At 45.5% G+C, this 15,657-nt stretch overlaps 2 protein-coding genes across 4 annotated transcripts in view; both read right to left on the reverse strand.

The window, feature by feature from the left end:
• Positions 1–724: 724 nt before the first annotated feature.
• LOC134359650 (prostate stem cell antigen-like) lies at positions 725–7,375 on the reverse strand. 3 transcript variants are annotated; one of them, XR_010021163.1, is made up of 4 exons: positions 6,468–6,575; positions 5,652–5,792; positions 4,389–4,601; positions 725–914 (listed from the first exon to the last, which is right to left on the reverse strand). XR_010021163.1 is itself a non-coding variant. In XM_063073145.1 (4 exons), exons 1-4 carry the CDS (start codon positions 7,140–7,142, stop codon positions 909–911), a joined length of 423 nt encoding a protein of 140 aa, XP_062929215.1. In that variant the 5' UTR covers positions 7,143–7,375; the 3' UTR covers positions 725–908. The 3 variants fall into 3 exon arrangements, 2 of the variants coding, with proteins under 2 accessions (XP_062929215.1, XP_062929216.1); XM_063073145.1 differs by lacking the exon at positions 6,468–6,575 and adding an exon at positions 7,073–7,375 and having other exon boundaries at positions 5,659–5,792; XM_063073146.1 differs by lacking the exon at positions 6,468–6,575 and adding an exon at positions 7,073–7,375.
• A 4,329-nt stretch (positions 7,376–11,704) lies between these two features.
• LOC134359651 (uncharacterized MFS-type transporter YitG-like) overlaps positions 11,705–15,657 on the reverse strand; it is a 28,718-nt gene continuing 24,765 nt past the window's right edge. Inside the window, exon 9 of the mRNA XM_063073147.1 lies at positions 11,705–13,287. Within this exon, the coding sequence (XP_062929217.1) occupies positions 13,133–13,287 (155 nt within the window). The 3' untranslated portion in view covers positions 11,705–13,132. The remainder of the gene's footprint in view (positions 13,288–15,657) is intronic.

The raw sequence follows: 15,657 nt of genomic DNA on the forward strand, positions 1-15,657 counted from the left end.
CAGGAATGACAGCTCATTACAGAAACCGTCCCTGGATTCTCAGGGCCCAGCTTGTGATGGGCTGAGACATACAGAGCAAGAGGGTCGTGATAGGGTAGGGCGGGGGTTTCGGAGCTGGAAAGTATGTCTGTGTATGGGTGCTTGTATGTGGTATGTACAGGTGGAATATCTATCTAGGTACATGAGAATATTTGTCTTAGATGTATCCACAAGTAGATAAGTACTTGCTTGCATCTGCAAATGTCTACCTGTCTGCCTTTTCCTGTGTGTGCATGTGTGCAATATGATAGGTGTGTGTGTGTGTGTGTGTATGTCTGCCCAAAAACAAAATAAATATTCATACTGTGTGTGTGTGTGTGTGTGTGTGGATTTGTGTACACATACCTGTCTACGTGTGTCTCTATCTGTCTGTGTATACCTGTCTAGGTGTGTATCTATCTGTCTGTGTATGCCTGTCTATATGTGTCTGCATTTATATGCCTGCCTATTTGTGCCCATCTGTGTGTGTATGCCAATGCATAACTCTGTGTGTGTGTGTGTGTGTGTGTGTGTGTGCATGCACATGCATATCTCTGTTTGTGTGTGTGTTTGTGCACAGCTGAGGGTACAAGTCTGCTCCTCCTCATTTCACACCTGGTCCCTCAGCCCATCTCCGACACACTGAACAATACCTCCTCTCCCGCACCTTTCACAAACAGGAAGGAGAGAGGAGAACGAGACACTATCTTCACTTTATTGGCTGCATCTTACATTCAAGCATTGAAGCATTCAGGACACTTTCGGAAACACCATCAGAAGGAACTGTGAGTCACTAACAAATCACTGAGGCCTTGGCTCCCTCAGAGTGAGTACGCAGTCGACATTGACTTCATGAGGTCCAAGTGTTCCCAGAGCTCGAGAGTTTAGTGTCAGATCTGTAAAACAGAGCACAGACACTCTGTATACCTATCACCATCTAGTAAATCACAGTCATTTCACTAACAGGTGGAACAAATAAGGCAAATAAGCTGATTGATCCATTTTAAGATTGTTTAATGTCATTTCCAGTACAAGAGTGTAAAGGAGAATGAAATAATTGTTACTCCGGATCTGACGTAGCACAAAAAAAACACAATAAGATAAAGAACGCAATAAAAATAAAAAACACAATGAACATAAATACATAAGATAGCTTATATAGAGTGAGAAAGTATTCAGCCCCCAGAACCTCTTTCACAATTTATTGCCTCTTTTTCTAGATTTAAAATATACTGAAGTGGGGTTTCTTGAGCTAATCTACAAAACATTGTGCATCATGTCAAATCAAAAGAAAAAGAAATCCAAAACTTGTCAACAATTTACTAAAAATTGAAAACCAAAATTATGAGGCTGAAGAAGTAATTCCTACACTAATTTTCCTCAGAAGCAATACTGGATAAGTAATACTCTATCAAGTCACCCAATTTATTGATGTAGAAAATTGGAGGATTGACTCTTTTCAATGAATTCATAAGAATAAATACCCTCTCTCTCTGTAACGTCCAACAATATGGTAGATTTTCAACAGACCAAACAAAAATGAAGACAAAGGGGCATTCAAGACAAGTCAGGGAAATGATAATAGAGAAGCACAAATCTGGGGACAGGTACAAGACCATCTCAAAGGCACTGAACATACCCTGGAACTGAGTGCAGTCCATTGTGAAAAATTGGAAAGAATATGAAATCACAGCCACACTGTCTTGATCAGGCTGCTCCTCTTAACTTATGGCTGGAGAAGAATGATACTTGTAAGAGAGGCTCCCGTGACACCAACAGTCACTCTGATTGAGCTGCAGAAGTCAGTGTCTGCAACTGGAGATGAAGTTCATGGCTCCACAATCTTTAAGGCTTTGAACAAAAAGGGCATTTGTGGAAGAAGCCCCGACTTTAAAAAAAAAAGCATCTCTTAGAAGATTCTGTAAAGATGTGGAAGAAGGTCTTGTGGTCGGATGAGACTAAAGTGGTAGCTTTTGGCTTCAATGTTGAGCAGTATGTGTGGTGGAAATCTAATACTGTGTATCAGCCAGGTAATGCCATCACTACTGTAAAGTATGGTGAGGGAGCATCATGCTGTGGGGATTCCTCACTGCAGCAGCGACTGGAAATCTGGTAAGGACTGAGGAGAAGATGAATGCTGCTAAATACAGATACAGAAAGACCCTGGATAAAAACCTGCTGGCCCCTGCCAGAAGGCTTAAACCAGGGAGGAAGTTCATCTTTCAGCAGGACAACAACCCAAGCACACTGTCAGAGCAACCATGGAGTGAGTGGCTTCAAGTGGAAAAAAAATCGATGTCCTTGAGTGGCCCAGTCAGAGTCCTGATCGAACATCTCTGGCAAGACCTCAAGATTACTGTCCACCACCACTCTCCGACTAACCTCGCACAGGTTGAGTGATTCTCCAAGCAGGAATGGGCAAATCTTGCTCCATCACATTGTGCAAGTTAATAGAGACTTATCCAAAAAGACTACTGGCTGTAGTAGCTGCGAGAGGTGGTTCAACTAAGTACCAAGCAAAGAAGGATGAGTATTTTTGAAATGCTGGCATCTCAGGTTTTGAATTTTTAGTTTTTCATGCTTTACAATTTTCCCTGTTTTTTGGGGCACTGCTGTTAAAAAAAGAGAGCATCTGATTCACAAATAAAAATTCTCAGTTAAATTGATCAATATCGTGAACAAAGGGTTGGGAGCTGAATACTTTTACAAGGCACTGTGCACAGATTGATTATATGTCCATAAAGTGATGCTAGGCACAGGAGTGTCTGTCATAAAGGTGACTGACAGGAAATGATAAAGTAGTGGGGGTTGGGGGTGAGGAGGGCTGGGTTAGTGGGTGGAGGTGGTGATCAGCTTTACTGCTTGGGGAAAGTAACTGTTTTTCAGTCTAGTGGTCCTGGTGTGGGTGCTACGTAGCCTCCTCCCTGATGAGAGTGGGACAGACAGTCCATGAGCAGGGTGGGTGGGATCCTTCATGATGTTACTGGCCCTTTTCCAGCACCTTTCTGTATATACTGTATGTCTTTGATGGCAGGCAGGCTTCATCCGTGACCAAAGGTTTTCCTGTGTGTACTTAAACCATAAGAAGGGTCTCGGCCCGAAACGTTGACTGTACCCCTTCCTATAGATGCTGCCTGGCCTGCTGCATTCACTAGCAATTTTTATGTGACTTTATGAGAATATCTTCTTCTCAACGTGGGTTATATTACAGGAGTAAGTGTCTCGGTATCATCCCCTATTAAATACATCAAGCTCTAGTTCAGTGAAGCAATGGTCTTTTTCCAGGGTTGTGGATTCAAGGCCCTCTTTGAGTACTGGAAACCACAGTCCCGGGCAATGGCCCCAGTACAGAACTGAGGAGGTGTTACATTACACAGGTGTGCTGCTGTAAGGTCTCCTTCTTCTTCTTGTTTTACGGTGGTTGGCACCCATCTTAATGGTGCATTACCGCCACCTTCTGCTCTGGAGTGTGTAATAGACTTACATTCTAAATCCCTTCACCCATCTCACACACGCACGCACACACACACACACACACATATACCCTAACCTACACTTCATTCTCCTATCTTTGGCCATCCTAGTACCCTATTCCTGCTTATCCATCATATCCTATATAAAAAAATCTGTACCCCTTAAGAAAGCAAAAAATACCCTGACCTGAGCTCTCTCACTCATGCCCAGCAACCCCTTGAATGCGAATTCCTGCATCCCCAATTCCCTTAGATTAATTCTCATCATCTCTCTCTGTATCCCATACTTCCTGCAACTCAGAACTACATGTTCTACTGACTCCTCTTCTTGACATTCCTCAGACAATCCTCTGCAAGGTTTTTTAAGCTGAACAAATACCCTAAGCCCTGCCTATTCTCAAACCACATTGTAGAAGTTTTCTGATTATTATCTCAATGTGGTTGTTTGGAGTTCCAGTGCATGGTAGAATAGTGGTTAGTACAACGCTATTACAGCGTCAGCAGCCTAGGTTCGGATCCAGTGCTGCCCGTAAGGAGTTTCTACGCTCTCTCCGTGACCGCGTGGATTCCACCTGCAGGCTTCCGTTTCCTTCCACATCCCACAGACAAACGGGTCAGTAGGGTCATTGGTCACAATGAGCATTGCAGGCTCATGAGGCTGGGAGGGCCTGTTGCCATTCCGTAGCTCGACATAGAATAACCAAATGAAATAAAGTTAACCATCACTTGTTCTACATGGCATCAGTGACTGCCCTTCAACTACATCATTGGCTATAAAGCCCTTTAGAATATCATGAGGCCATGAAGGGTGCTTTGTACGTAAATACAGATCCTTCTTTCTATTCGTGACCGAACTGGTTGAGTATCTGGCACTTCCATTGGACGCGTTACACTCACCCCGTGCCGACGGGATCCTCGGGGGTCACGCCACAGCGCAAGCTGTGCCGATGCTGAAGAGGAGGCAGAAGGTGAGCGGGAGAGTGAGCCGAGCCTTCGCAGAGTGGTTACACAGGTCAGAGGTACAGCACTGGATGCGGACACCTGGCAACTCCTCCTGTTGGCACTGACGTGCTGTGGCACAGCCACTTGCCAAGACCTCCCCCAGCACCACTGAGAAAAAGAGATACACCACTCAGCAAACGCAGGGGCATTGTGGCCGGTGAGTTTACACGTCACAAACTTCTCAGAAATAGGAAGAATTAGTTACGAACTTTGAGAAACAGGTAACAGCGCTGCCGCTGTGCCCCAAGTGGCTTCAGTGGGGCCTCAGATTCCAGGGGCTTCCACCATCATATGGATTCACGGACACTGCTTCCACTGGGGGTTGCATTCTATTGCCACTGATTCAGGGTTCAGTAGGAATTCTGTGGCCACTCTTTCCCACTGGGAAATGGGCTCCAAGGGCACTGGCTCCCTCTGGAATGTGGGTTCCGTGGGTGCGTGTTCTCACTGGAAAACAGATACCTTGGGCACTGGCCCCCACTGGGGTGTGGGTTCCATGGGTACTCATTCTCACTGGAAAACAGATACCTTGGGCACTGGCCCTCACTGGAGTGTGGGTTCCATGAGTACTCATTCTCACTGGAAAACAGATACCTCGGGCACTGGCCCTCACTGGAGTGTGGGTTCCATGAGTACTCATTCTCACTGGAAAACAGATACCTTGGGCACTGGCCCTCACTGGAGTGTGGGTTCCGTGAATACTCATTCTCACTGGAAAACAGATACCTTGGGCACTGGCCCCCACTGGGGTGTGGGTTCCATGGGTACTCATTCTCACTGGAAAACAGATACCTTGGGCACTGGCCCTCACTGGAGTGTGGGTTCCATGGGTACTCGTTCTCACTGGAAAACAGATACCATGGGTACTGGCCCTCACTGGAGTGTGGGTTCCATGGGTACTCATTCTCATTGGAAAACAGATACCGTGGGCACTGGCCCTCACTGGAGTGTGGGTTCCATGGGTAAGCGTTCTCACTGGGAAGCAGGTTTTTTTGGGTACGATGCTCACCGAGGCAGATACCGGAATCCAGGGACATTCACCAGAAATGTTTTTTGCTACTGAGAATGATCTCTACTCTTCCAATACAAATCAAGGCTGGGAATGCACTGGGTTTAAATGTTTAATAGTTGATGCTTGTAACCTGAGAGGTTACTCACCACTTACAATCCTGATGCAGAACCTGTGCTTGAAGCCTTGGTGAGAGGGTGAACAGGTCATTTGTTCAGGACTAGAACAGCCAACATCCATCTCCTGGGAACCTGTCTTTAGGTTGCAGCCGTAGCACTGGAGACTGCCCACTGAAACAGCACATAAGCAACTCTATGTCAGTTACCTTCGCAAACCCCCTGAATAAAATGTCAGATAAATCTCCTTGACAAACCCAAATTAAATCCTACAAATAGTTTCCTTGTATAAACACTTTACATAACCTCCCATCTAAATCCCTCAGTTAGCTCTTCCAGACAAGCCTTTTGATAATATCCCCATCATCCCCAGAACCCAAGTAATAGTTGCTGAGTCTTGATGAAAGCTCTCAGCACAAAACATCAACCCTTTATTCCTCTCTATAGAAACTGCCTGACATGCTGAGTTCCTCCAGCATTTTGTGTGTGTTACTCTGGATTTCCAGCATCTGTAGAATCTCTTGTGTTTGTCATAGTTCTTTTATGAATACACACTGAATAAAAGCTAAAACGATTCTCAGATTGGATCTTATAAATATGGCTACCCTGATCAATAATCCCCAATTAAATGCTCAACAATCTCTTTATTTAATCCCTCAGATAATGCCCTTTTTGAGTGTTCTAAGTATCCTTCACAAAACCCCGAAAGCAAATCTCATCTCAGTAAACCTACTTAAAAATAATCCCCTTCCTACTCAATATTTCAGTAAAAGGCAGAGTTAGAACAAAAGAATTCTGCTTTTCTTCGAGCGGTGCCTTTACGCTTAGCTAAAAGGGCAGACTCGTTACCTTTTCATCTGAAAGACACCATTGCAGCCCTCCCTCAGAATTCCTCCTCCTTCAGTCCTGCACTTGCTCATGAACATCTCTCCCAGAGTACAATGTTCCACTGGCAACAGGAGACTTGAACCAGCAACCTGTTTGCTTATCATGAGACACTACAGGCTGAGTCATGGCTGGTATCTTTTAGAGACACAAGACAGACCGTCTGATGTATAGATCTGATGATAATAGTGTGAACACAAAGATAGCACCCAAAAATCCAATCGCTTAGCAACAAGAAGGGAGATGAGGGGGGAGAGGGGAGAGGGGAGAAGGAGGGGGGAGGGAGGAGGGTGAGGGGAGGGGGAGGGAGGGGAGGGGAGGGGAGAAGGAGGGGAAGGAGGGGGAGGGAGGGGGGAGAGGAGAGAGAGGAGAGAGGAGAGAGAAAATGAGATAGAGAGAAAGTGTAAATGATAGAGATATAGAGAGAGCAAGACAGAAGAGAGAATTAGAAAGAGGGGTGAGGCAATGATATAGAGAGAAATAGAAAAAGAGTAAGATAGAAAAGAGTGGGAGAGAGAGAGAGAGAAGAAAGAGAAAGTATGAGAGTGGGAAAACAGAAGAGTCCTTACCTTTGGGACACCAGTCCACCATAGTCAGCAAGAGCAAAGAACCACATAGTAGAGTCCGTTGACTAACCATTGACACCACTTGAGTCAATTCCAATCCTGAATACCTGGCTGAGGATTACATCCAGAGTTTAGGGGATCTTCCTGCACAAATCTGTTTCTGATAACCTCCAGTTTGTCCCACTTATTGGGAACGTATCTGCTATCCAAGACTTTCTTTGATCAATCGGCCATGAATTTCAGAAAGTTGGATAATGCCAGTGTTCTGTTGCACAACGTGACATCAGCCCTAAGATCTCAGGGACGCTTCTGTCCTCTGGCCAATGCCCAAGCGTCCAAAGAGTAACAGGGATGTGGGCAGTCCTCAAGCCACTGTCCAAGTGTTTGTGGGGTGTCCGGGAGCTTCGTCCTCTGACCAATGACCGAGTGTCCATCCACTGTCTGACTCTATTGTCGGATAAGATCATCTGATCTTTAATCCAAAGACTAAATCCCTGAATTTGTAATTCTCTGGATTATGCAGATTCTGTCAATTTAGTCCACAGAGCAGGCTTAATCATGGAGGAGGTCAGAGCATTCCAGCTACACACCAAGAAGGTTTTCAAACAAAGTCAATCACAAGACAAAATCACGTGGCTGGTCCTTGCATTGCAAGCAAGGGTGAGGTCCTGATTTTCCTGCTCCATGTACGACAAAGACCAGTGAGGAGCTGGAGACTTTCGGCTTGGCACAGCCGGGATAGAATCGGAGTTCCCAGGAGAAGGTTCAGGAGCTTGAAGACACATACGGCCAGATTTGGGAACAACTTCTTTCCAACTGTGATAAGACTGCTGAACGGATCCTGACCCAGATCTGGGCTGTACCCTCCAAATATCCAGACCTGCCTCTTGGTTTTTTTTGCACTACCTTACTTCCCATTTTTCTATTTACTATATATGATTTATAATTTAAATTTTTAATATTTACTAATTTTAACAATTTTTAATATTTATTATTTGTAATCCAGGGAGTGTGAAGCACAGAATCAAATATTGCTGTGATGATTGTGCATTCTAGTACCAATTGTTTGGCGACATTAAAGTATAAAGTTAAGTTAATGTCATCCAGTATTACATAGAGATGGCTGTTCCAGCTCTGTCCCACTCAGTCACAGTCACATGCTCCTCTTACCAACGAAGCACTGAAGTTTCCGCCTCAGTGGAGAGATAGCAGAGAACTTGGGCTGGATTTACGCCAAGGGATGGAACAGCAAGAGCTGGTGTATTAACTGATTGCTAATGGGAGATAAGGAAGGTGAAGTGAGGTAATCCCACCATTATCAGACTAATAATCTGATAATGGTGGAGAGAAGCAGAGCTGACAGCCTGTTACCAGCCGCCTTGCCCTGGTATTGATTGATCCAAGGTCAGCTACCACTCCACCGGACGCCTCCAACTCCAGGGGAGAACGTCCTCAGTCTTGGCTTGCTCTCACAACCTGCCAACCAATCTTCCCTCAAATTCCTAACTTGGAAATATTTTGGTGTTCTTTCGTCAGTGGGTAAGATTGCTGGAACACACAACTGTGGGACAGTTTTACGGCATAATCAGTAACAGTTCAAGAAAATAGCTCACCATCAACGTGTAACAAATATATTCATAATAAGTGGGACAAACTGAAAATTGTCAAAAACAAATTTGTACAGGAATATCTCCTAAACTATGGGTGTGAACTTCACCTGGGTATTTGGGACCTGAGATAATGTTGCAGCTCTATATCTGGTTAGATCATATTTGCGGGATCATATTAAGTTCTGATTTCCTCATCATTGGTAAGGTGTATATTAAGTTCTGATTTCCTTGTTTTAGGTAGGATATGGAAGCTTTAGAAAGGGTGTAGAGGAGATGGTCAGGATGTTTCCTGTATTAGAGGGCTTGTCTTAAGAGGAAAGTTTGAGCAAGCTCAGGTTTTTCTCTTTGGAGCGAAGGAGGATGAGAGGTGACTTGATAGAGGTGTATAAGATGATAAGAGGCATTGATAGAATGGACAGCCAGCACCTTTTTCCCAGGGTGGAAATGGCTAATATGAGAGGGAATAATTGTAAGATGATTGGAGGAAAATATAGGAGATATCAGAGGTAGTTTTTTGTTAAACTCAGAGAGTGGTGGTGTCAGGAATGCACTGCCAGATATGGTGGTAGAGGCAGATAGATTAGGGACACAGGAGGCTCATAGATAGGGATATGGATGAAGGAAAAATGGAGGGCTATGTGGGAGAGAAACATTAGATTGATCTTCTTCTTAAGGCCATCCCCCTAATGAAGCATAGGCCGCCAACAGCAACTCGCCAGTTTCCTGTACCGGGCTAGTCTTTCAAGTTACACCTGATGAGTAACCCATTTTCAGTCTTCCAGGTGAAGATCCTCCCTCTCCCAGCGATGAGGCCTTTGGAGCTTCTTTTGGCATTTCTGTACAACTGGAATTTTATGGGATGGGGGTTGCTAGCCCCATGCCCAACCCTCCTCCTTTCACAGCAGGGCTTGGGACTGTCCATGGCAGAGTTAGATTGAACATGGAGTGTCAGCAGTGCATTGTGGGGTGAAGGTCCTGTACTGTTCTTGTTAGATTGATCTTGGAGCTGGCTAAAAGGTCAGCAGTGCATCATGGGGTGAAGGTCCTGTACTGTGCTGTACTGTGCTGTACTGATCAATGTTCTCTCTCAAGGATAAACACTGAGTAATAAATGCTGGACTTCTGACAATGACCAAACATTGTAAATAAATTAAAAGTAAATGTTTTCTTCACCCAATCATTGGTCAATAATGAGGATAATTAGATTAGACCAACTTTTTTTTATGCCATGGACCAATACCATTAAGCAAGGAGTCTGTGGACCCCAGGTTGTATTAGAGTCATAGAAAGCAGAGGCATACTGCGTGGACACAAGGCCTCAGCTCACAGAATTCATGCTGACCATCAACCGTCCACTTGCACTCATCCTCCGTTAATCTCAACTTTAATAACCCGCAGTTCAGAATCAGAATCGGGTTTAGTATCACCAGCACGTGTCATGAAATGTGTTGTTTTGCAGCAGCAGTACATTGTAATACATAATAACTATAAATTACAATAAGTATACATTTTTTAAAATGTAGCGCAAAAAGAGAGTGGGAAAAATACCTGTCCGTTCAGAATTCCGATAGTGGAGGGGAAGAAACTGTTCCTGAAATGTTGAGTGTGTGTTTTCAGGTTCCTGCACATCCTCCTTGAGGGTAGCAGTGAGACGAGGGCATGCCCTGGGTGATGGGGTCCTCACTAACGAGTGCCGCCTTTTTGAAGCTTTCTCGTGAGCTTCCCCCAGACTCCCACCTGCATACTCATCTAACTTCCAATGGCCAGTTAACCGACCGACCTGCGCTACATGGGGTGCTGGGGGAAACCGGAGCGGCCAGAGTAAACCCGTGCGCTCACAGGGAGAACGTGCAAACTCCACACAGACAGTGCACCCAAGGTCAGGTCACTGGCGCGGTGAGTGGCGGGATTGTGGAACGCACTGCCGGCGGCGGCGGTGGAAGCGGATACAATAGGGTCTTTTAAGAGCCTCTTAAATAGGTACATGGAGCTTAGAAAAATAGAGGGCCACGGACTAGAGAAACTCTAGGCAGTTTCTAGAGTAGGTTACGTGGTCGGCACAACATTGTGGGCCGAAGGGCCTGTAATGTGCTGTAGATTTCTATGTCCTATGAGGTAGCAGCTCAGCCATCTGTGCCAAAAATCAGTCAGAGCCCCTCATTGACAATTTGTTGTCAGTTAGTAACCATACTGGCCAGGGTTGTTTTGTGCCAATCAAAGGTCCCTGGTGCCTATGGTCGATGGTAGCCACAGCCTGTGAGTTGTGATCAGGGTGGCTCTCTTTGTTGGTCAGTGCCAATCTGTCACCATCAACGGTGATGGTTGGTGCTGGAACTGGTCAGCAATTGCGCTGGTCAGTATGGACCAGTGCCTGTAAACGGTGTTCAATCTTTCTCCCTGGTGCTATGAGTTTCTCTGCCCTGATTAGTGCCAAACTGTGCCAGGCAATATGAGTCAATGCTGGACTGCTGGCCAGTGATAATGTACACCATGACCTGCCCATTCAACCAGCTTTTTCCCTGTTCTGGCCTCCCAGATGCTGAGGGATCACCGAGCACTAGATTGGGTCTTCCATGTGGCAATGGCAGGGTCGGAAGAACAGCCAAGAAGCTCCCTTAAAACTCCACACACACACGAGAACATAAGCGAACACAAGGAGTGCTGGCCCAGTTGAGCCCGATGCTGACTCTGTCCCAGGTTACACAGTGGAGAGCGTTCTGACTGCTTGCAGCACGGCCTGGAATGGAGACTCCAGCGAACACGAGTATAAGGGATCCGGCCAGCTGCATCGTAGGCACACGTCTCCCCTCCATCGAGGACATCTTCAAGATGCGATGCCTCAGGAAGGCGGAATCCACACTGAGGACCCTCACCATCCAGGACATGCCCTCCTCTCATTACTCTCATGGCGGAGGAGTGCAGAAGCTAGCTCCATCCCCTCTGCCGTCGGATTCCTGAGCAGTCCGTGAACCCGCAAATACCAAGTCCTCATTCCTTTCGTTTGCACAATTTATTTATTGTGTAGTTTATAGTAATATTATATCTTTGCACTGTACCATCGCTGCAGAACAAAATTTGCGTCATAAAGTCAGTGATGATAAATCTGATCCACAGAGTCTGACTGTCAGACCGTCCCAGTTTGTTTTACTTGCGAGAGCCATACAGGATCATTCAACAAGCGATTTCAACTCATTCAGCTAATGACTACAACACGCGGGGGAGAGGTTTGAGTGGCCACTTGTGACAGAGCCAGCAAAACAAGTTTAATATTTGAGATCCAAGTCAAACAATAAAATTCAGGAAAACTGATTTTTTTAACACTGGCAGCAGGCAGCAGGCAGCAGACACAACAGCAGATAACTCCAGCACTTTCCCTCACTGGGACGGGAACATTCGGTGCAGAGAAGCAATGTTGCTGTTCAGCGATGACCTTTATCAGATAAAAGTTCACTTATTACATTCGGCAGGGTGCTCTCAGTCCTCTCTTCCTCTCCTGATTCCCCTGGAGCCTAAAACTCGCTCTCTCTTGATTCTTTCTGCTAACCCAAGGGATAATCTGTAGTAACAAATTAAATCATAGATCGCCCAGCACAGAAACAGGCCCTTCAACCCATCATGGCGACACTGACGGACAGGGCATCCATTCACATTTTACTTTCCCCATACTCCCACCCGCTCCTCTACAGATTCTACCACTGACCCACATGCAAGGAGCCATTCACCAGACTGCAGGATATAGGAGGAAACCAGAGGAACTCCACACAGTCATAGGGAGACCATGCAAACTTCTCACAGTCAGGACTGTGCTTTGATCACCAGAGCTTTACAAAATGGCCTACCAGCTCATTGTAGGGGCGGGGGGGGGGGGGTGAGAGGCAGAAACACACATGGAGAGTGGGAAAACTCCAGGCACACTGCACCCCAGCCGTCGATCCAAGATCAAAGCCAGGTCACCGGAAGCTGGAAGGAAGCAGCACTAACCGCTGCACCAACCCGTCATCGGGAACTGAGAGCCATGGGCGAGCAGAGAGACAGGGAGATGCAAGAACAGAAGTCACCAGCGGTAGCAGCAAATACAAAGAACAGGTTGAAAAAGCCAGTTGTTATTTTGACCTTGGGCTGGTAATCTACTGTGTCTGTTACAGAAAATGCTCTCTGGAAATTTGAAGCTTGCTCCAGATTTCTAAATAATTACTGCACTGATAATGCAATCATTTCTAAACATAACATTACATTAATTTGCGTCTTCCTGCATAGCAGGGGATCCTCACGAAGGGCCGAAGGGCCTGTTTTTGTGCTGTATGATTCGCGCTGCAGCATCTCAGACAGAGCTTACTGTGCGTTAGGCTAATTCTCCCCTCCCCCAAAACAACTGCACTGACCCCTGCACACAACCCCCAAGAAATCCATTCCTTGAGGCAGGGTCTGATAGACTATTCCTCCAGGAAAATGATCAGCTGTCCAGCTCCAGCTCCAGCTCCAGCTGCCTCAGAGATCCGTGGTCAAAGACCACACGATCAAATCCCAGCAGTGGGCGTGATTCCTCCTCAAAGACCTTCTTCTGTTCCCAGCGGATTACAATGAGGGAAAGGAGGAATAGCAAGGACCCTGAAAGAAAAACACAGCCACTCAGTATCAGCATACATCTGCAGCAACAGCGTTTGGAGAAAGTGTACAGCAAAACAGCTGCACAATAGCTTTGGGTAAGATTGGTCAAAGGAGGTGGTTCCCTGGACTACAACAGAGACCACACTGCGAAAATATATGAAAATCGAAAATCTGCTGGAAATCGGAAAGAAAATCGATAAGTTCTACAAGCAGTCAGAGAGCAGGCAGCATTTGTTGAAAAAGAAGCCAAGTTAAGGTTTCAGATCAGTCACCGTTTGTTAAAGTTAGAGAAAGATACAACAGATAATCAAAGTATTCGATGTCCTGTTGGTAGTTAGCAATGAATAACTCAAGAGTAAGAAACAGACCAAAGGGAAGGGGACGGGTGGATTGAGAATGCTGGAGATGTGAGGGAGTGTCCGCAGACTTGCGGTGAGGTCCCGGGCCAAAGGAAAAGGCACAGTGCTGAAGACAGTGGAAGAAAGTCAACACTGTACTGAGCTGTCTTCCCAGTTCTGATGAAAAGTTCTAGACTTGAAGTATTAACTGTTCCTCTTTCCACAGATGCCACCTGACTTGTTCCGTGTTTCCAGTGCTTTTTGTCAAAAGTACTTCATAAGCTGTAATGCGCAGTAGGATGCCCACAATAATGATACCTCATAATCCAAGCCCCCATTTCTAATTCACACTTACATAGCAGCTTTTCACAGTGTGGTATATCCTAAGGCTGTTTACAAGATCAAGTATCAAATAAAATTTAGCACCACCAAGGAATCTGGACCATGGCCAAAGAGGTAGAGTTTAAGTAGCATACTAAAAGGTGAGAGAAAGGTGCAAAGGTAGGGGAGTACAGGAAGGGTCTCCAGTGAACGGTAACCACCATCACTGGTGGAGCAACTGAAAAGAGGTCGCCCATGGGGAATGCCCAGTTATATCCAATGCTTGCAAGACTGGATGAGCTGCAGAATTAGAGTAGAATGGCTGGTGAGGTGGGGAATTATACGAGTGTATGAATAGATCAGATTGATCCTCAAGTCTTCTGGAATAAGACTGAATAAGGTCTGACCTTAAGACTGATGGCATGACTGCAACCTCAACTCTGTATCCCACCTTCCCTGGTATCCTATCACCACTTTGCTTATCAAATAATGATCCAATTCTGCCATAAAATACTCAAAGACCCACATCTACTACCTGTTGAGAAAGAGAGTTCCAGAGACTCACAACCCTCGGAGGAAATCTATCAACTCATCTCTGCCTTAAATGGGCAACCCATGGTTTTGAACAGTGACCTCTCGTCCTAGATTCTCCCACACCAGGAAACATTCTCTGTATATCAACCTGGTCAAGACCCCACAGGAATCTGTTAACCCCTTTCCTGCAGTCCAGCTTCCTGCAAATCAAACACTAAAACAGATCCATGCATCCACAGATCACAGGCCTTTCAGCTTTTATATCATGTTTCTTTTTAATTTTCCCAACTAAAATGACAATTCCACATCTTTCAACCTTAAGCTCCATTTGCTGGATCTTTGCCCATTCACCTAACCTATCTATATCCCTCTGTAGACTCTTTCTCTCATCCTCTTCTCAACCTACTTTCTTATCATTGTGTTATCAGCAACCATTCTGTTGATGGCTTCAGCCAAGTCATTAATACAATTTGTAAATGGCTGAGACCCCAATACCAGTCCTCATCATTACATCTGACTAGCCTATAAAAGATCTGTTTATGCCTGGTCAGTTCCCTGTACATGAAAGGAGCAATGATTGAAGGATTTACACAGATAAGGTGGATGTTGGGTTAAGAAAATGAGGGATGTAGTTAAGGAAGTTACAGAGCTAGGAGTAGTGTAGCTCTGCTGGAAGCTTCATACAGAGAGAGGAGTAAGACAGAGAAGGGAAAAGAGGGATGTGATCAGTTCTGGTCACTTCACTACAGGAAGGATGTGGATACTATAGAGAGAGCACAGAGAAGATTTACCAGGACATTGCCTAGATTGGAGGGCGTACCTTATGAGAATAGGTTGAATGAACTTGGAGCGATGGAGGATGAGAGGTGACCCGATAGAGGTGTACAAGATGATGAGGGGCATTGATTGTGTGGATAGCCAGAGGCTTTTTCCGGGGCTGAAATGGCTAACACGAGGGGGCGTAGTTTTAAGGTGTTTGGAAACAGATACCGAGGGGATGTCTGGGGTAATTTTTCACACAGAGTGTGGTGGGTGCGTGGAATGCACTACCGGCAGCGATGGTGGAAGCAGATACAATAGGGTATTTTAAGAGGCTCTTAGATAAGTACATGGAGCTTAGAAAAACAGAGGGCTATGCAGTGAGGAAATTCTAGGCAGTTTCTAGAGTAGGTTACAT

This window comes from Mobula hypostoma, chromosome 21, assembly GCF_963921235.1.
Source record: "Mobula hypostoma chromosome 21, sMobHyp1.1, whole genome shotgun sequence".
Lineage (NCBI taxonomy): Eukaryota > Metazoa > Chordata > Chondrichthyes > Myliobatiformes > Myliobatidae > Mobula > Mobula hypostoma.

Coding starts and splice junctions, on each gene's coding strand:
- LOC134359650 (XM_063073145.1), bottom strand. CDS start 7,142: ATGGTTAGTCAACGGACTCTACTATGTGGTTCTTTGCTCTTGCTGACT. Junction 5,793..7,072: donor GGTGGACTGGTGTCCCAAAG/GTAAGGACTCTT, acceptor GTGCTGTTTCAG/TGGGCAGTCTCCAGTGCTAC. Junction 4,602..5,658: donor ACAGGTTCTGCATCAGGATT/GTAAGTGGTGAG, acceptor TCTTTTTCTCAG/TGGTGCTGGGGGAGGTCTTG.